Here is a 21,106-nt window from a genome sequence, read left to right on the forward strand (position 1 = left end):
ATGATGAGGGATGAGAAAGAGATATTATAACTAAAGCTGTAAATAGATTTAATAATGAGGAAAAGAAGTAGGGGCATAATCTTTGTATTCACTATCACACAGTACTGTTCATGAATGATTGTCTTACCCCCTCCCCCCCCCCCTCCCTTGCAGGTATCTGACCACCCCTGGTATGACCCCCGGTGTACCCCACGGCATTACCCCAGGGACACAGTCTGTCGGAGGAAGGCTTGCTCGCATGCTCATAGGGGACAGCACAACACAGACAGATGGTGGTGTCTCGAAAAGAGCCCCCTCAGGTGCTAGGTCAGGCATGGTAGAAGGGGATCGGACCAACCAGAACCAGGATGAAAATAGTAAGGATTTTAAGGAATTTGATGAAACATCCAGAGCATTCTCCTTGTATTTTTTCTTTTATTACATCAGGGAAATACTCTTAATTCATGATGTATAATACAAAGTGATGTTTACAAAGTGAATTGTTAACAAATGAAATATGTACTGCAAAAAAAAAGTACTTTGTGAAAGTTTAATGACGTAAATTACACCTATGTTCATAATCTGATCTACATAACATTCTTTGAATTTCTTTTTTTTTTTCCTTCCATTTATTTCTAGCTTCCTTTGAAGTAGCGGAGAAGACGCTGGTTCATGATCTGATCTATGTCTTCCAAGGTATCGATGGCAAGATGGTCAAGTACGACGCAACGGATGATGCCTTCAGAATATCCTCAGAGGTATACCCATGCTTTCAAACCGTTCAGGGTTCAAACTGTTTAAACTGTTTAGGGTTCATATAGTATCATCCTTTAACAATGTTAAATCTGAGATTCATGGCCCTACGTCTTATCAGCATCTGTGATATGGTGTAATATTGAAGGCCTAAAAAAATTGCGCTTCAAAATGATCATGAAGTGCCTCAAAAAAGTAAAAATCTTTGACTGACCGGTTTTACCATACTCATTTTCCCAATAGACTGTAGTGTTATAAAAACTATAGAAACACAGCATGAATGGAATTTATATGTATGTTTACTCTTTCTTGAACACCTGTAACAGCTTGGAGTTCCTAGACCTTGTAGAGACCGGGTACACAATTGGAATGAACATGTTTTTATCATTGAAACACACCATGAATGGAATTCATATATATATATATGTTTACTGTTTCTTGAACACCTGTAACAGCTTGGAGTTCCTAGACCTTGTAGAGACCTGGTACACAAGCTCTCAGAGTTGGGATGGCTGTACCTCAAGGTTCGGAGGTACATTGATGCAAGGAACCTGGACAAAGCCTTCGGATTGGTTGGTCAGGTCAGTTCTTGTCACCCAGTGCCAACTTGATTGAAATTTATGTAGACTTAAATCCCCACTGCACTCCTTATAGCTACTTGCGCCCTTTATATAGAAAACAATGCCTAATCGGTGACCCTTTTTCTTGAGAGCTGATTTGATGAGATAACCACCTGTCAGTGACCTTGCAGGAGTCTAATTCCTCCATTCCAAACTAGTGCAGAGTAGCTTTAGAGACAAATAGTAGTGGGCTCTCATGGGAAATTTGGCATCACTCCGGTGTTTACCCAATGTCAGGTGCTGTCATTCACTAAGATTAGCCTTCAGTTTTATGACCAAAGGCCTTTAATATGTAATGCTCTGCATTTTTCTACCAATCGCCCCATATGGAAAAGCCTTTATCTTACATTTCCCACACCCAAAGACTCTCCAAGAGACCAGGGGGTATTTCTTGATGGGACTACGGGTTTGCTGTGTGCAGACCTGTACACCTATTAATGGTATTTGCACCAAGCCTTGTGTCAGCGAATTATGACCTTCTTCACATGGAAACTGACTACCACCTCCCTTTAAACTTTAATGCTTGTGATATTTTGCAGTACTTTCTGTATGAATCCTAGAGAGGAAGTGGTGTCACCTGTTCAGAATTGAAATTTGTCGTTGTGATAGTGCATTGGTTATAATTAAAGACCCACTGCACTCCTAGCTACTTGCGCCCTCTATATAGAAAACAGTGCCTAAGCCGTGCCCGTTGGTCCCCCATGATCCTCCTTTTCTTATGTTAATTGAGACCTGTCAGTGACCTCGCTGGGTGGTCTAATCCCTCCTGGTCAAACAAGTGGAGACAGGCTTTAAAGACGTGCGTAATCATCAGTAGCAAAGACCACGATGTCTTCATTTGCCACACATTCATTATGATAATAATAATTACAGTGCTTATATAGCGCCTAACACTTACTTTGTCAGAAGTCTCTAAGCTCTCTACAATAATGCAGCATAATTACCCTGGCTTTAGCAGTGCAGCTGTTACGCGCGCTGCGTTTCAAGGAATAAATTCCTACCAGGTACCCATTTACTTCACCTGGGTGGAGTGTGGCAAATGTAGATCAATGTCAACTTATATACTGTTTATAATGCCTCAGTCACACCGACCAGACCGACACCAGGGTCCCGTTTCACAAAGCTTTTTTTTCAATGACAAATGACAAAAATCAGTGACCAAATCTGCTGATAACCAATCAGAAGCAAGGATTTCAGTAGCTTATAACAAAAACTGTCATTTGTCACTGATGACAAGTTTTGTGAAATGGGGCCCAGACCAACACCAGAACGTACAAACAATGACTTTATCCCCTGATGACCAAAAATCAGTTGGTTTGGAGTCGGTCTTGAGTTGGTCGGGTCGTGTCACCAAGGTACATTCATAATGACTTTATATTTCTGTTTCATTTGTATTTCCTCTGTTACTTCTATCCCGATTCCAAAACTTTTTCCTGAATATTTTATACATAAGAGATAGCAGTTGTCTTATCTTGTCTCTTTCTTGTACAGAGCTTTTGTGCAGCATTACAGCAGGAACTAACAGAGTATTACAGACTGCTGGCAGTACTTGAAGCACAGGTAAAAAAGAGTTAACATGATATCAAAGAAATGTGAAATCAGGCTTTATAGCTACTCTTCTATCCTCTGTGCGTGCTCCTTGTTAGAAGCTTCAAATTTTCCTCTCAGCGATGTGAAGTCTGGCTCAGTCTGAGACTCCTGTACGCTTGTAAAACCATCATTTTCAACAGTTAGGAAGTATATTCATATAGGGTCGAACGGAAGGAATATGTATCTTGTGCACAGCTCAAACTTGAATAGAAAAGAAGAAAAAATCAGTAGATATGTGTAGATATCTACTCAGTATCATGTAATTAAAGCATAGCTGCCAACCATTCCTATTTTGGAGGAATGGGTTCTATTTTGGGGCCTTCAAACTAATGTTATGAACCCTATATTCCTCTCAGTTTCTGATAATATCTATTGTATAAAAGTATTGAAAAATGCACTATATTCTAATTTTTTGCTTTGGAGGTTCCTAATTTTGCTATTGAGGGTTGCCAAGTATGCATAGATGTAGGCAGAACTCTTTTTTCCCCATTTTTCAGATTTTGAAATGAAGTATTAGCGCATGGATGCGATTGGTCAAATCCAGGCCTCATCTTATCAACAGTTGCGATTAATCGCAACTATTTACATAAGAGATAAGGGACTGCAAACTTGCGATTGATTTGGATCAATCGCAACTCTTTCATGAGATGGTGCCCTGATCAATACACATCTGAAATCAATCAATTACATACGCTATCATGTGGAGACAACAGACCAATGTTGTATCGCATGCCATTTTGATATTAAGAAGTGCAATCATTTTTCTCTTTGACAGCAACTTCAAGAGCAAGACATGGGTCTCGAGGATGGGTCGCCTAGCAACCTCTCCTTGTTCCGTCTCAATGTTTGGACCTTTGACCCTATCCATAGGATGAAACAGCTGGCCATCCTGGTGGATGGTTGTGCAGGTAAGTAATAATTTAGAACTTATTTATTTAATGATAATAATAATAGATCACATTTATAACCCACCTAATGATTTGTTTTTAGGCGCAGTATATATTATTACCCCTGTCATCGGATTCAGGCTTACCTGCACATAACGTATGCACATTCTCCACTCCCGGGGGAGCATTCCGGCCAGTCGCCATTTTGCAAGCGCACACTTACTCATCCAACCACATTAACTTTCGCATCCTACCGGGTACCCATTTAAAGACCTGGGTGGAGAGTGGCAAGTGTAGATTAACATCTTGCCAAAGGACATTAGTGCCGCGGCGGGACTCGAACCCCATACCTTGTGATCTACAGTCAGGTGACTTATCCACTAGCCCACTACACCTTAAAATCTAAAGGCATTTTTTTTGCGAGTCACTACGCCACAGCGTTCACCCTTGATAAGATTGTCCCAATCCAGTGTTGGATGCATTGCATCATGCAGGGGGTCCATGCTTCTAGTTCTTCTTGGGTGCAGGGGTCTTGTAGACGTGGGCAGGCTAGTCTGCTATCCATTCAAAATATGGCATGCAACAGCCTAAAAATCGGGATGGATTTCTATGCCACATTTTTGTGTAGCCCTGTAATACATCTTTCTGTGTACAGTGCTTGTAACTTTACCAAGACTGGGCCAAATTTCTTATCATTTTGATGATTCCAGAACCTTGCAGTGCACAACAATACTTATAAGCCAGATAATCAACTTTTTCTGATCAATTCGACAGCGTTTCTTTCACAATGCAATCACATGATCAGAACTGGTCTATACCTTTAAAGTTATCAGTCCCTTAGTTGCTTACTTACATGCATACACATGCTTATTAGCAGTCGGCTAAACAAAACAAAAAAACCAACAATGAATACCTTGGCCCAACACAATGAAACATGTCCTTTTTCTCCTCTCTTGTGCGACGAGACTTCGGTGGTAAGCGCTTTATAAGCACCGTTTTTATTATTATTATTATTACGTATTTTTGCAGATAAGAAGGGAGGAGCGTTGGCATCTGCTATCCATTCCTACACGTTACACGGTGACCCTGCGACCAGGCTACTGGTCAAGCACATCCTGCGGTTGGTGGCCTTCCCTATCAGGACCATGCTGGATGGATGGATCTTTGATGGGCAGCTCGAGGACAAGTACCATGAGGTAAGGACAAGTAGGACTAGTAAATCAGAAGGTGGTAGTTGATGCAACTGTATGAAAGGGAATTGTCAGCAAATAATATTTAGTCCTGTTATCTCTTTTAAATAATTTATACCTTAAGTTTTGATTGCTTGATAAATTGATGCATCTGTATGGGTATAAAAGGGAATTGTCAGCAAATATAATTTCATCTGGTTCGTTCATTCGTGTCTCCTTAGATCAAGATAGTTATGTAAAGTTCCTTAATTAAAAGTAAATTAACTAAATTAAGTTCATCTGGTTATCTCTTGTAAATAACTAATACTTTCGCGCCCCACTGCACTACTTATAGCTACTTGCGCCCTCCATATAGCAAACAATGCCTAATCGGTGACCATTGGTCCCCTATGGTCCCCTTTTTCTTATTTTAATTGAGAGCTGATTTGATGAGATAACCACCTGTCAGTGACCATGCAGAGAGTTATAATCACTCCTGGCCAAACTAGTGCAGATAAGCTTTAAGTTTGACTGTGTGATTAATTGATTCAACTGTTTCGGTAGTTTAGAGGTGTTGTGGTCGAGTAGATATGTACCCGGACTGTGGATCACAAGGTCGTCGGTTCGAGTCCCGCAGCAGCACTTATGTCCTTTGGCAAGACATTAATCTACGTTTGCCACACTCGACCCAGATGAGGTAAATGGGTACCTGGTAGGATTATTCCTTGAAATGCGCTGAGCGCTGATAACGGCTGCCAGAGTTAGAGCCAGGGAAATAATTATGTAATATATGTGAAGCGCACTGATATATCTTAGGACAGGAATAGCGCTATATAATTGATGCAACTATTTTGGTATTTCAATCACAGTTTTTTGTAGCAGCCGACCCGACAGTGAAGGAGGAGAAGCTGTGGCATGACAAGTATTCCCTGCGCAAGTCCATGATACCATCCTTCATCAGTATGGAACAGGCCAGGAAGGTGAGTTGACCAATCTTAAAGCCCCACTGTCCTACTTGTAGCTACTTGCTCCCTCTATATAGAAAACTTCCCCAATCGGTGCCTGTTGGTCCCCCATGATCCTCCTTTTCTTATGTTAGTTGAGAGCTGCGTTAATGAGTCACCTGTCAGTGACCTCGCTGTGTGGTCTAATCCCTTCTGGCCCAGTAGTGTTGACGGTCTTTAAAGGGATCGTTTATCAATGTTAAATCTGAGATGCACGGCCCTACGTGTGATCAGTGTCTGTGATATGGTGTAATATTGAAACCCTTACAAAAATTGCTCTCTAAAATGATCATGAAGTGCCTCAAAAAAGTTTAAATTTGAGTGACCAGTTTTACAATACCCATTTTCCCCAATAGACTGCAGTGTTATAAAAACTGTTAGGAAAACAAAAACAGAAATTTCGATTTCCAATCATTAATATCCTGGTAATCGAACATGCCATTGGCTTGTGAAAGGTTTATAATTATCATTGAAGCATGAGCTAAATCCAGGATTTTGTTTCGGAATCTGAGACAAAGGTACCCAATCCCTTTACAGACGGATAGTAGTGGGCTCTCATGGGGAATTTGACACCATTCGGGTATTTATCCAATAACAGGTGTTGTCAATCACCAGCATTATCCTTCAGTTTTATGATATCAACAGGCCTTATGTAATGCTTTGCATTTTCCACCAATTGCCCCATATGGAAAAATCATTATCTTACATTTGCCTCACCCAAAGACTCTGTGAGAGACTAGGGGATATTTCTTGATGGGACCATGTGTTTGCTGTGTGTGAAAGTTGTACACCCATTAATGGTGATTTCAACCAAGTCTGGTGTCAGAGAATTATGACCTACTGCACATGGAAACTAAAGACCTTCTCCCTTTAAGCAGTAAACATTTATATCCTTTAGTGCAAATAGCGATTTTGGTGTCCAGGGCCCGTATTGATAAAACCTCACTATAAGCTAGTTTTCGACTAGTTACAGAGGCTATAGACATAGTTAATTGACAAAAAGTAAACTTTTTGATCACAATATGAGACAAATGAAACTCATTGTATTCTAAATAATAAAGTCACATGCTTATCATTTAATTGCATGCAGCAAATATTCTTCAAAGACTTGGGTCCAGTCTGTTCATATAACATTGTGTTGTATAACAGAATTTCAACATATTTATTTCCTGTCTAGATTCTGTCGATCGGGAAAGCCATCAACTTCTTGAGGCAGGTCTGTAAGGACCACACCCTAATCAAGGGGAAGTCCCTGATGACATCAACATCGAATACCAACAGCTATCAGAACAGTAAGTTTTCATATCACAGAGGGAAAGCATTACGAGATAATTACTCAGTGAGGAATTTTGCAAAACTAAATGGTGCTTGATACAGAAAACTTTCATTGGTTAGGGATACTCATGAAATGTATTTTTTGAAGCTTCTACCAACCTTGTGCTTTTGTCTTTATTATGTCCTGTCTCTGTTTATATTGCATGTAACACCAATGGTAAATAAATGCCTGTACAATTCAAACCTACTTTAGCAACCACCTGTACAGAAAGACCACCTGTCTATGAAGGTCACATCTTTTGTTCCCTTAAATATGGTTTCTCATTGAAAAACTGTATGAACAGAACCTGTATATAAAGACCATTTTTCATGTTTCCCTTGAGTGGTCTTTATGTACAAGGGTCCCTTGTATTATACAGGGACAATTACAAATAATTGAATCTTGAATCTTGACATTTTCCAGCCGAGATGCTACTACAGCAAGACATGGATGGCTCATTCCAGCAAGTGATTGACATTGAATACAGAGACACAAGCAAGAGACTTCTACACATCCTACAGACAGAGTTCAAGTTTCAAGATCACCTAAAGGTTAGTTCCTAGACCATTGTTAGTTCCTAGACCAGTGATTATGTCCTAGACCACAGTGATTGGGTTCCTTGACCACAGTTACAAGGTTCTAGACAACAGTAATTAGTTCCTAGACCACATTGATTCAGGTCTTAGACCTTGTGTACAGATGTACCAGCAAGAGACTTCTAAAGATCCTACATACAATTTCAAGTTCCTAGAACTCCATAAAGCTGGTTCTTAGACTACAGCGATTAGTTCCTAGACCACAGTGAGTGGGTTCTAGATCACTGACTGGGTCCTGGACCTCAGTGATTGGGTCCTGCACCACAGTAATCGGGATTTGAACCTTAGTCATTAGGTCCTAGACCATCACAGTGATTAGGTTCTAGACCACAGTGAGAAGGTTCTAGACCACATTGACTGGGTTATAGACCACAGTGAAAATTGACACAGAATTGAACTACAGTGAAATTCAAGGGATCAGAAAGATCAATTTACTTAGTAAATTCCAATGATTGTATCTCTCTTGTAGTGCATGCCTGACATATCACCACAAGGTGGTGCTGTTAACTTTTAGATTTATATACTCAACTGAAGCTTGAGATATATCACACTGAATAACACTGAATATATCCACTGTTTGGTGCCAGAAGGGTACTTACTCTCATATATTGTAACACAGAGTAAACGCCCTTCTGAACAGATGATTCTCGACAGGGAAGATGTATTCACAGCTGCTATGCATACTACCACTAGGTCGAGCGTACTCGCACTGATTTGACAAGCTTTTTCCATTCAGTTCTATTCTCCATGATCTTTGGGAGCTCTTGTCTTGGTAGACAGGTGTCTTTTTCTAAATGATCAATGTAAGTCATTGCTGGGCGCCCTCTGGTGCGTTTGCCCCTTGAGGGCTCCCAGAAGAGCATTTGAGAAATGACTTCACTCTTGCTCCTCCAGCATATGAGACTGTTAATTCCAATGCTTAATAGTCCCATGTAACTTATCATTCTCAAATCTAGACTCTCAGCAGCTGAAAAACGTTTGCAGTAGCCACATCAAAGACTTGGAACAACATCCCCCTTTCCATAAGGGAAATTACCTGTCGCACCACCTTCAAAAGATCCCTCAAAACTTACCTTTTCCCCAGTGATCTATGTGATCTACTTCCTGTGAGACTATAAATTCTTGTCCTCTTTTCATTTATCTGTATTTGTAAGTACAATTATATTTATTGTTTTTAGCGCTCCTAGATATTTTTATATTATTATTATTAACTTATTTACTTGCAGGCAATGAGGAGGTATCTTCTACTTGGACAGGGTGACTTCATCAAGCACTTGATGGACCTTCTAGAGTAAGTGGGACTACAGGAGAATGAAATCCAACAAACAGCTGCTGAAAATTTTAGTCGAAATTGCCGGTTTAAACCTTTAAAAAGGGACAATCCAACACTTGTATCACGTTCATTTGTATGAAAGCAGAAGAATAAGATAAACAGCATGGCAAAAGTTTGAAATATATTGGACCAATAATAAGTAAGTTATGAATGTTTGAAGACGAGATCAACACTTCGATGTGATTCTCAAATTGGCAGTTTGGTCACTGGATTGTGACGTAGTTGTGGGTAACTCTTCAGTTTTTCATGTACAAACATTTTGTTAATTTCTGTTTTTTCATCTTCGTTGAAAGTCCTCTAAAGAGATTAGATCCCCTGAGTCTTAAATATTGACAAATTGACATTTTAGTCATTTTGTGTGTTGAAACAAATAAGAAAGTTGCCACACATCCCTGAGACATTTCTGATTTAGCCAATTTGAAGAGCCAATACCAAAAATTCATAACTTTACAAAGTTTGTCCGATTTCATTCAAAATGTTATCGGTCTACTTCTCTGATTTTTCTGCTATCCTCTAGAGTAGTTCGCCATCAAGGTTGGATTTCTCTTTGAAATTTAGAACAAAAGCTTTTATCCACTCCTTAGGACTTTCTCAAGCCAAGCAATTTTTCACAGTTTCTTGCTGTCTGCTTCCTGTATGCTGTCTTCTACATGCATAAGATGCGGCAGTATGAAGTGCACTATGAATATTTCTTTTACTTTTGCCATATTGATTTTCGTAAGAAATCTCATGTTTGAATAGCTTTAAAGGGATCGTTTAACGATGTTAAATCTGAGATGCATGGCCCTACGTGTTATCAGTGTCTGTGAAATGGTGTAATTTTGAAGCCCCCCAAAATGAGCATGAAGTGCTCAAAAAAGTAAAAATCTTTGAGTGACCGTTTTTAACATACTCGTTTTCCCCAATAGACTGTAGTGTTAGGAAAACAAAAAATGAAATTTCAATTTCCAATCATAAATATCTTGATAATCAGACAGGCGATCACCTTGTAAACGTCATTGTATTCCTGACTGTCCTAACAGTTTATAATTATGATTGCAGCATGAGCTCAATTCAGGATTTTGTTTCAGAATCTGAGGCAATGCTACCGGGTCACTTTAATAATGATTTTTTTTCTCTCTTTTAAAAAAAACTTTTTTTCATGTTTTATTGATCCTTTTTATATCAAGTAAAACATCACATAGTATCAACATAAATCATGGTGGATCATTTAATAATAATTTCTTCTCTTTTTCATGCCGCCTCTGCAGAGCGGATCTTGCCAAGCCAGCCAACATGCTGTACCTTCACAACCTGAACGGAGTCCTAGAGACTGCAGTCAGAGCAACCAACGCTCAGTTCGATGATTCTGATATACTCAATCGTCTCGATGTCAGGCTCCTGGAGGTGAGGTTGTCTTACTTGTCATTGCTTTCCTTCACAGGGTGTGTGTGTGTGTGTGTGGGGGGGGGGGGCGGTCATCAGACCTTACAATTATTCCGTGTTCTTTTAAGAACTATTAAAGTCTGTGAGATGTGAGAAATTGATGTCAATTTTGAAACACCTCTTTTTCAGTTTGTTGATGGCTGATGCCATGGCTGATGCCATAGATCTCTCCTAGAGATATGGGTTGGGATGTTTCCAGTCTGGAAAACTATCTTGATGGCCCTATTAGTACTGTTTTTACTGATAACAAAAAAAAACCTCCATCTCAGAATCATTAATTTCATTCTCTTTTGTGGATAATATAGGTATTTACAGGGCAGATGGGCTGAACGTTAGAGATACTGTCATTACACCAAACTGTTTGATCTTTTAATCTTAATAATTCAACATGATTCCCTGACGTTGATACTGTAGATTCAGGAGACATAAAGCCCCTGTCACAAATGCCATTACGAACGCCATACGAACGATTTTCAGACAATGGAAAAACGGGGAGATTCGTATGAAATTATCGTTCGTATGAACCTTTTGTGACCGTAGCTTTAGCTGGAATGTTTTAAGATGCAAGACCCTCTATCTCAGGCTGTTTAATTTCCTTATCTTATATTGATGTCATAGATCTCTCCAGGAGACACAGGCTGGGACGTCTTCAGTCTGGACTACCATCTCCACGGTCCTATCAGCACTGTCTTCACCGATAGCTGCAAGATCCTGTACCTGCGAGTCTTCAACTTCCTCTGGAGGGCCAAGCGGATGGAGTACGTCTTGGCCCAGGTGTGGAAGGGACAGATGACCAACGCCAAGGCCTTGAGAGCTGTCCCAGGTGAGACATGAGTTCAGATGCCCAGGGGGGTGTTTCACAAAGATCCTAAGTTGAATTTATCTCTAAGTTGGACTTCAAAATTATGGAGAGCCATTTGTAGCCTTTTCATAAATTCCACATCAAGAACATGAAATCTCCTTAATAATAGAAATCATGAATGATTTGAATCAACATTTTATGCCTTGTAAAACAACTTTTACAAAATATTTTCATAGATGCTAACGGCTTTCCATAATTATTAAGTCCAACTTAGAATTAATTTTAACTTAGGATCTTTGTGAAACACCCCCCTTGTCTTTGTTGACTTTTACGTCAACAGAAAAGAAATTGGAGCTTTGTCCACAGAAATTTCCTTCGTCAACAGAAGAATTTTTACTGCAGGTCTGCTTGTAGTGTCATAACCAATCTGGGATGTTTGAAAGTAAGATATATGACCTATGGTATTGAATTATTTCATAGACCCTTCTTAAGCCCATCTGTACTAGTTTGGCCAGGAGGGATTAGACCTCCCTGCAAGATCACTGACAGGTGGTTATCTCATCAAATTAGCTCTCAATTAACATAAGAAAAAGAGGACCATGGGGGACCAACAGTCACCGCTTAGGCATTGGTGGCTATATAGAGGGTGCAAGTAGCTATGAGTAGTGCAGTGGGGCTTTAATAGACCTTTATTAATTAAATTCTATAATATCTTTATCATTTAGAACTATCACCTCTCCTCCATCTATGTCACGTGATCGCTGCTGAGATGATACACTTTGTCAACCAGATGCAGTACTACATTAACTTTGAGGTGAGACATTAGTACATGTTCAAACAAATTCATGATTTAAACTTGAATTTAATTCTCACTGTGAACCTGTTTATTATGTAATTGTGTGCATTTTATTATAAGGAGGGTGTATATAGTGTCCCTAGAACGTTTGAAATATTGATAATAATGATGATGCTAGTTTTTGTGGAGTTGTCGTGGTATACAGTGTGAGTCAAAAACAAGGTGTACACCTAGAAAATGCTAATTATTTTTAAAATGTTTTATGGACAGTAAATTATTATACATCTTATAGAAGAGTGTTTTATCCCAATTAATTTGGTATCATTTTTATGTGGTATGTGATCACTCTTGGATGAACAGGAGACATTGTTTAAGAGAGTGCAAAAATCGACTTGCGCAAAAGTATTAAAGTGAGAGAATCAATTGAATGTTTTAAATGAGATGCATTACATATGCTTTTTTCAGGAGCAAAGTCACACACACACACACACACACACACAACACATTTAAATGCAAACTGACTGAGTTCTTTTGGAGAAACAATTCATTGTGATGCACCAAACTTTCATTATGGCAAAGGGTGTGATTGTGATAACTGTGATCTATATGTACCACTGTCTATTATCCAGGTGATGGCATGTTCCTGGGATGAGATGTGGAAGGACGTGACAGAGGCAGCAGACCTTGATAAGATCATCGCTGCTCATGAGGTCTTCCTGGATACAATCCTGAGGAGAGCGTTGCTCGATGAAGAGTCAAGGGTAAGAAATAGGTGGAAGATATTATGAGGGAGAGGGGGGGGGGGGGGGGGGGGGGGGGGGAGGGAGGGGGTACTTACGTGCAGGTGAGGACCTTGATAAGATCATCGCTGCTCATGAAGTCTTCCTGGATACAATCCTGAGAAGAGCTTTGCTGGATGAAGAGTCAAGGGTAAGAAAAAGTTGGAAGGTATTAGGAGGGAGAGGGAAGGAGAGGGGGAGGGGAGAGAGAGAGGGGTACGTACGTGCAGGTGAGGACCTTGATAAGATCATTGCTGCTTATGAAGTCTTCCTTGATACAATCCTGAGAAGAGCTTTGCTAGATGAAGAGTCAAGGGTAAGAAATAGGTGGAAGGTTTTAGGAGGGAGAGGGAATGAGAGAGAGAGAGATACGTACGTACGTGCAGGTGAGGACCTTGATAAGATCATCGCTGCTCATGAAGTCTTCCTAGATACAATCCTGAGGAGAGCATTGCTAGATGAAGAGTCAAGGGTAAGAAATAGGTGGAAGGTTTTAGGAGGGAGAGGGAATGAGAGAGAGAGAGAGAGAGATACGTACGTACGTGCAGGTGAGGACCTTGATAAGATCATTGCTGCTCATGAAATCTTCCTAGATACAATCCTGAGAAGAGCATTGCTAGATGAAGAGTCAAGGGTAAGAAATAGGTGGAAGGTTTTAGGAGGGAGAGGGAAGGAGAGGGGGAGGGGAGAGAGAAAGGGGTACGTACGTGCAGGTGAGGACCTTGATAAGATCATTGCTGCTCATGAAATCTTCCTAGATACAATCCTGAGTAGAGCATTGCTAGATGAAGAGTCAAGGGTAAGAAATAGGAAGGTTTTAGGAGGGAGAGGGAAGGAGAGGGGGAGGGGAGAGAGAAAGGGGTACGTACGTGCAGGTGAGGACCTTGATAAGATCATTGCTGCTCATGAAGTCTTCCTAGATACAATCCTGAGGAGAGCATTGCTAGATGAAGAGTCAAGGGTAAGAAATAGGTGGAAGGTTTTAGGAGGGAGAGGGAAGGAGAGGGGGAGGGGAGAGAGAAAGGGGTACGTACGTGCAGGTGAGGACCTTGATAAGATCATTGCTGCTCATGAAATCTTCCTAGATACAATCCTGAGAAGAGCATTGCTAGATGAAGAGTCAAGGGTAAGAAATAGGTGGAAGGTTTTAGGAGGGAGAGGGAATGAGAGAGAGAGAGAGAGAGAGATACGTACGTACGTGCAGGTGAGGACCTTGATAAGATCATTGCTGCTCATGAAATCTTCCTAGATACAATCCTGAGAAGAGCGTTGCTAGATAAAGAGTCAAGGGTAAGAAATAGGTGGAAGGTATTAGGAGGGAGAGGGAAGGAGAGGGGGAGGGGAGAGAGAGAGGGGTACGTACGTGCAGGTGAGGACCTTGATAAGATCATTGCTGCTTATGAAGTCTTCCTTGATACAATCCTGAGAAGAGCTTTGCTAGATGAAGAGTCAAGGGTAAGAAATAGGTGGAAGGTTTTAGGAGGGAGAGGGAATGAGAGAGAGAGAGATACGTACGTACGTGCAGGTGAGGACCTTGATAAGATCATCGCTGCTCATGAAGTCTTCCTAGATACAATCCTGAGGAGAGCATTGCTAGATGAAGAGTCAAGGGTAAGAAATAGGTGGAAGGTTTTAGGAGGGAGAGGGAATGAGAGAGAGAGAGAGAGATACGTACGTACGTGCAGGTGAGGACCTTGATAAGATCATTGCTGCTCATGAAATCTTCCTAGATACAATCCTGAGAAGAGCATTGCTAGATGAAGAGTCAAGGGTAAGAAATAGGTGGAAGGTTTTAGGAGGGAGAGGGAAGGAGAGGGGGAGGGGAGAGAGAAAGGGGTACGTACGTGCAGGTGAGGACCTTGATAAGATCATTGCTGCTCATGAAATCTTCCTAGATACAATCCTGAGTAGAGCATTGCTAGATGAAGAGTCAAGGGTAAGAAATAGGTGGAAGGTTTTAGGAGGGAGAGGGAAGGAGAGGGGGAGGGGAGAGAGAAAGGGGTACGTACGTGCAGGTGAGGACCTTGATAAGATCATTGCTGCTCATGAAGTCTTCCTAGATACAATCCTGAGGAGAGCATTGCTAGATGAAGAGTCAAGGGTAAGAAATAGGTGGAAGGTTTTAGGAGGGAGAGGGAATGAGAGAGAGAGAGAGAGATACATACCTTCGTGCAGGTGAGGACCTTGATAAAGGCCCGGTCACACAGCCCTTTACGGGCGTATCGCGGCCGAATCACGGCCAAAAATTTCTGCCCGTGAAGCAGACGCTGTTGGACGCGTTGAGGTCGCGATAAAGACGCGATACAGCCGTACTTTACCCGTCGTTACACGCGGTAAGAAATTCACACGCGGTTGGCCGCGCGAAAAAGTTTTGGGCTGCCCAAAAATTTAGACCGCGGGTAATCGCGGGCGGTACACGTGGTACACACGCGGTAAAGACGCGGTACAGACGCGGAACGAACGTGCTAGGACGTGCTACGGCCGCGGTTAAGACGTGGTTACACGCGGAATTGGACGCGAAATTTTAGTGGGTAATCGCGGGTGGAGCACGGTCATAGCACGTTTGTTCCGCGTCTGTACCGCGTTGTTATCACGTGCATTAGCGTGTGTACCGCGTGTAAGCGTGGTAGGCCGCGGTACCGCCGCGCTTCACCCGCGATAAGGACGCGGAACAGTCGCCGGCGTCTGTTTCGCGGGCATACCACGGGTTAACCGCGGGTATAAGCCAATTTTGCACATTTTCCACCACGGGCAACCGCGGGCAAAAAAAAATCGCGAAATTTTACCCGCGATACAGACGCGAAGGGCTGTGTGACCGGGCCTTAACCCTATTTAGCCCGGGCTATTTTGAAACTGCATAGCCCAGGGGGGGGCTTCTCAGGCCCCCCCCTGTGATCTCGGCCGTGAAACGCCCGATCGCCGCGAAAATTTGCATACATGTCAAGTGAAGTGTATAGAATACTATGGTAATTTCAATTTTTTTGAAAAATTCACTCATTTGCATATTTATGGTAATTTATGCAAATAAGGTCATTAAATTCACATTTTTGCCCATAAATCAGACATTATTCATATTTAAGCATTCTTTCTCACTACATATATTTGTTAGACCATTTGGAATAATAATACAACACAAAAATTTGAAAAACCAGGGTTATTCCTTATGTTATCTATTGTTTTGATAATTTCTTATGTATTTCTTTGTTTTTTTAACTTATGTATTTTATTGTTTTTGTTGTTTTATTTCATTTCCAACTATAATTCAACTATTTTGACCCCAAAATAAACACCTAAAATCTAAACAAGACCAAATAACCAATGTTTTACCTCTTTATTTGAAAAATGAGATTTCCATATGTTTTGTACACAAATCACAAAAATGAGCGATTTTCGGGCTGACATGCGAAGACAAAAGGACACGTGACTTTGTAATGGTAGGTCCGATTTTCGAAAAATTTCTTTCAAAAGTTGCGCAAGACTCGAAAGAAAAAAGTCACAAAATTTTAGTGCAAGATTTTCTTGCGTTAAAAAATTATCGCGAAAAATGTCGAGGGGGGGGCTTCTCAAGCCCCCCCCCGGGCTAAATAGGGTTAAGATCATTGCTACTCATGAAATCTTCCTAGATACAATCCTGAGAAGAGCGTTGCTAGATGAAGAGTCAAGGGTAAGAAATAGGTGGAAGATTATAGGAAGGAGAGGGAAGGGGAGAGAGAGAGAGAGAGAGGGAAGGAGGGAGAGGGGAGGTACGTACATGAACGTGATATGTGAACTATAAAAAATATCCAATATTATTATTTATTGTTATATTTGTAATTGTCCTTTTTGTTGTTCTTAATGTTATAAGTGTAAAGTGTATTGTTGTTGTTGTTCTAAGTATTATTGTTATTATTATTATTCTCTTTTCAGCCGTTATTGACCCAGCTGCGGGCAATCTTTGATCTCATCATCAAGTTCCAAAATACCCAGGAAGCTATGTACACAAATGCCTTGGAGGAGCTGAATAGGAGACTAGCCATTACAAAGGCCATCAAAGCTAGGACAGGACAGGTGAATGAACTTTTGTTTAGATTCAGTCTTAATTCACCGAAAAATACAAAAACATTAACGACATGAAATTTTCACAATCTGTAAAGCAGGGTGACCTCCATAGCAAAAGTCTCTTACAAATAGCAAAAGTGACAAGTCAGTAATGATTTTATTATTTTGCGTTATGAAACTTACACAAATCCGAATCACTACCGAAATCTGAAACATTTCATGCATGCAAAAGTTTCTGCTTTTGCGGTAGGAGTGTTCTGCAAGTTTAAGAGTGGTCCAGACTGGTGAAATTTTTGAGCCACAAAATAAATGAATTTACAAATTTGAATATTTTGCAATTTGTGAAATATTCACATTGGGGAATGCTGTTATAAACCATCAGTGGACATTACATGTTGGGACAGATTCGGGTTTTGCAAGAAGCAAATCCAGTTAGTCAACTGGCTCTAAGGTTGTTAAAGCACAAGCCAAGGGACACAAAAAGGCTGTCTCTTAAACAAATGCAGGTTAATTATTGGTGATGATTATGCTGTTGCACTTCAAGTGTAATCTAACTTTTTTGAATGACAGTGTCGGAAGTATACTACTCGAGGTATAAGAGGTTCTAGCTCTAGATAGTCAAATTATGGCTCTGCATCTACTCCATATTTGATGCAACAATCACATCTGGGTCCTGTTTCATGAAACTTGTTATCAATAACAAGTTACAATAACTGTTATTAGCTACTGAAATTGTGGCATTTGATTGGCTGAGATCAAATTTGTCATAGAAATTCAGCGATTGTTATTGATAACAAGTTTAATGCAACAGGGCCCTGGACTTCGGCTTTTAAGCCAATAGTTCTTTGATAATTAAGCTGAGAATTTAGATAAGAATTTGATTCAAAAAACTAAAGAGCAAGAAAGTTAAGAACTAATCGGAGATCATTAAGCATTGGAATTTGAAATTGGCAACTCCCTCCTCCGACTATGGCCCAAATTCATGTAGGAGGTTTAAATTAAATCCATGGTTTAAATCCACATATACATAACCCATGGTCTAAAGTTAGCGTAATTCATCGCGTACACAATCAGAGGGCCAATATTAGATGTGCACAAGGCAAGGTACGCTTATCTTGTGCTAATTTTAGACCATGGGTTATGTAAATGAAGATTTATACCATGGGTTATATTTAAACCTCTCTTTGGGCCAATGAGTCTGTGATGTGGTTTCCTTTTTTCTTTGAAGATTTTCCTTTTTTTCTTCATCTTCTTGTTCATCCTTCATCTTCTTTGACTTTCTTTTTTCGTTAATTAGGGAGAATGGGGAATGACAGCGCTGGAGGAAGGTGAGCACGCGAAGAAGAAAGTAGATTTCCTCAGGACCTTTCTCCCGTCCTCCAAGGCCCAGCTTAAAGTGCTATCTCAATCATACCAGGTTTGTAATTCTCTACAATTTCATATGATTATGCTGTTCTTCTGACCTATGATAACTAGGGAAGGGGTTGGGGGTGTTTGGAGGGGGGTATGAAGCAGGTGGTGGGGTGTTCCAAGGCCTTACTTGCTCAGTTTGTACCAGGTTTTATCACGGTTTCTATTACTTTTGGGCCTGGTTTCATAAAACTTGTTATCAACAACAGGTGTCACATTTCTGTAAGAAATCCGCTCTCCGTCAATCAAATGCATCAATATCAGTAGTTTAAAACAGCTATTGCAGTTTACTATAGATAACAAGATTTGGCAACTCTGCGCTAGTCGTAATATGGAGTTGTCTAGTGTGAAATTTGGAGTAAAAGTTTATATCACAAATTATATAACATACTTTTGTAATTCTTCATTCTTATCATTACAATTAGATAAAAAAAAATTTAATGACTGAGAAGATAGTTCGATAGGACCGTGAAATGATATAATACCAGACAAGACTTGTACAAGTTCCTGTGCATGTGCCCAGTACATTCACCAACAAACTTCACATTAAATTTGAAGGCATTGATAACCAGATCTCCTGTGTCACAACAGTTCAATAAATTCATGAAAACAGGATAAAATAAAAAGGCATATACAGTCTTCCACTGTTAAGGTACAGTCAAAATTGTCTGTAGCGACCGCCCAAGGGAAACACAAAAAGTGGTCTCTGTAGACAGGTTTCTTTAGTACATGTTTCAATGAGAAACCATTTTCAAGGGAAACAAAATGTGGTCTCTGTAGACAGGTGGTCACTAAAGCAGGTTTGACTGTACAGGCTACCTTGCTGTTTGGGTGTCTTTGCATATTTAAAGATGTGAAGTTTTGTGTACATTGCTCATGTATTGTTTGTTCCTTTGTGTTTTTTTATCCAGGACATGGTGCAGAAATTCCTCGTCATGTTGACGAATCACCCCGACGACAGTCTCCGCCTCCTTGCGGTCAGGTTAGACTTCAACGAGGTGTACCGTGCGAAAGAACCAAAGCTACGCAGCCCTATGACAGCCAACAAGAAGAAAAGAGTGTTTTAAACACCTGGTTTGAAAGCCTAGATAGAGGGCATACATTTCCATTGAATAGACTTTTATACGCTATGTACATGCAGATTTTGTTTTGACGGAGTCACTTATGCCGGTATATTGCTTAAATTTTGATAGGTTTGTCAGCTGAGAAACCAAGGCAGTTGCTAAAATTCCTAAGTTTACTTTCAATGGCCTATTTACAATGATTGCGTAACATGCTCATAGATCTTGAAGTTCTTATCTGAGCCATGAAGTAGGATTGTTGGGTTGCCCAGCTGAAATTTAGGTAGTTTTTTTAACTACTGCGTTAGAATCCAACTTTTACCAAAAGCCAGGATACAATATAGCACTTACAATTTCAGCTTGTGAACTAATCCAGTTTAATGTTTTTAAATGGTGTTTTATTTATATTTCTATTGATCCAGAATGGTCTGAAATACGTGTAATACCTGAGCCAAAAGTACTAAAGTGGCTGGAAATTATGAGTTCATTTCTGTTGCAGTTCGTTTTGCTGTTCAGGAATAAGAAGGATTTTAATAAAAGATAATCAGTGAAGTATATCTGTATATTGGCAATGGGGAGTTAAATTTACAATCACAATTTTCATATGCAAATTGGCAATTTATTGTTGATTTTTTTGTGTGTACTGTAGTTGCCATTCATATTGGTTGATTTAATGTACATTTTTTCCACTATGAAAGAGTGGAAAATACACTAATTGATGCCAGTTTGAGGATGAAACACTGATTCATGTAGATGTCTGAACTGGTCGATGTGAAAGAGGTTTATGCTGGTTTATTTTTGAATTTCTGTTTTAAACCACTTAAAATCAGTTCTATCACAAGTTTTGATTCACAAAATAAGCTTGTCTATGTAAGGCCTATTGACACAACACGTGGTAAATAATAATATTATTGAATGATTTTGTAACGCACATATCCACCAATCAAGGTGCTAAAGGCGCTCCAATATGTACCCTGGCTCTGCTAGGCTACCGATTTGGGTGCTCACAACATTTAAGGAATTCCTTCCTCCCGGTGCCCATTTAACACCTGGGTGGAGAGGGGCAAATGCACATTAATGTCTTGTCAAAGGACATTAGTACCATGGCGGGACTTGAACCCATAACCATGTGATCCACAGCCAGAAGGTGTATCCACTAAACCACAACAGTGAGGAGGTTTTTTTTTTTTTTTTTTTTTTGCGTATGTGTGTGAATCAATGGCAAGTGGGGATGAGAAAAAGTGTCTGTGTGTTAAAAAGCCCCCAAGCCTACTCACATATGAGTTCATTATGATAATAATAATAATATTAACATTTGTATAGTTTGTCAGAATGCAAATTGCAAATATAATGTGTTGTTAGGTAGGGCAAGCCATAATGTTTGTCCTACCTAGCAACAACTAATGTATGCAGTTTGCATTCTGACTATTGAAATACAATTATTTGTTACAGATGAGTGAAATAATTTGTATTGAGGCACTTCACAAGGACATATGCATTGAATTTGGTTATATTACAAAAAATGGTCTATTAGGTTGTAAACATTATC

General features: G+C 40.1%; 1 protein-coding gene across 2 annotated transcripts in view; it reads left to right on the plus strand.

Annotated features, from left to right (window-relative positions):
- Nucleotides 1-20,365, plus strand: part of LOC575318 (gamma-tubulin complex component 3) — a 28,491-nt gene extending 8,126 nt beyond the window's left edge. For both annotated transcript variants that reach the window (XM_030981720.1, XM_030981721.1), the window contains 17 exons: nt 154-356; nt 619-737; nt 1,188-1,313; nt 2,844-2,912; nt 3,718-3,850; nt 4,859-5,025; nt 5,868-5,978; nt 7,180-7,294; nt 7,741-7,868; nt 9,140-9,204; nt 10,497-10,632; nt 11,290-11,494; nt 12,199-12,287; nt 12,899-13,030; nt 16,955-17,095; nt 18,384-18,503; nt 19,408-20,365. In XM_030981720.1, coding sequence (XP_030837580.1) covers nt 154-356; nt 619-737; nt 1,188-1,313; nt 2,844-2,912; nt 3,718-3,850; nt 4,859-5,025; nt 5,868-5,978; nt 7,180-7,294; nt 7,741-7,868; nt 9,140-9,204; nt 10,497-10,632; nt 11,290-11,494; nt 12,199-12,287; nt 12,899-13,030; nt 16,955-17,095; nt 18,384-18,503; nt 19,408-19,563 — 2,215 coding nt within the window. In that variant the 3' untranslated portion in view covers nt 19,564-20,365. The remainder of the gene's footprint in view (nt 1-153; nt 357-618; nt 738-1,187; nt 1,314-2,843; nt 2,913-3,717; nt 3,851-4,858; nt 5,026-5,867; nt 5,979-7,179; nt 7,295-7,740; nt 7,869-9,139; nt 9,205-10,496; nt 10,633-11,289; nt 11,495-12,198; nt 12,288-12,898; nt 13,031-16,954; nt 17,096-18,383; nt 18,504-19,407) is intronic.
- The last annotated feature ends 741 nt before the right edge of the window (nt 20,366-21,106 follow it).

The sequence above is a fragment of the Strongylocentrotus purpuratus genome, unplaced genomic scaffold (assembly GCF_000002235.5).
Source record: "Strongylocentrotus purpuratus isolate Spur 01 unplaced genomic scaffold, Spur_5.0 spur5_scaffold_12, whole genome shotgun sequence".
NCBI classification, from domain to species: domain Eukaryota; kingdom Metazoa; phylum Echinodermata; class Echinoidea; order Camarodonta; family Strongylocentrotidae; genus Strongylocentrotus; species Strongylocentrotus purpuratus.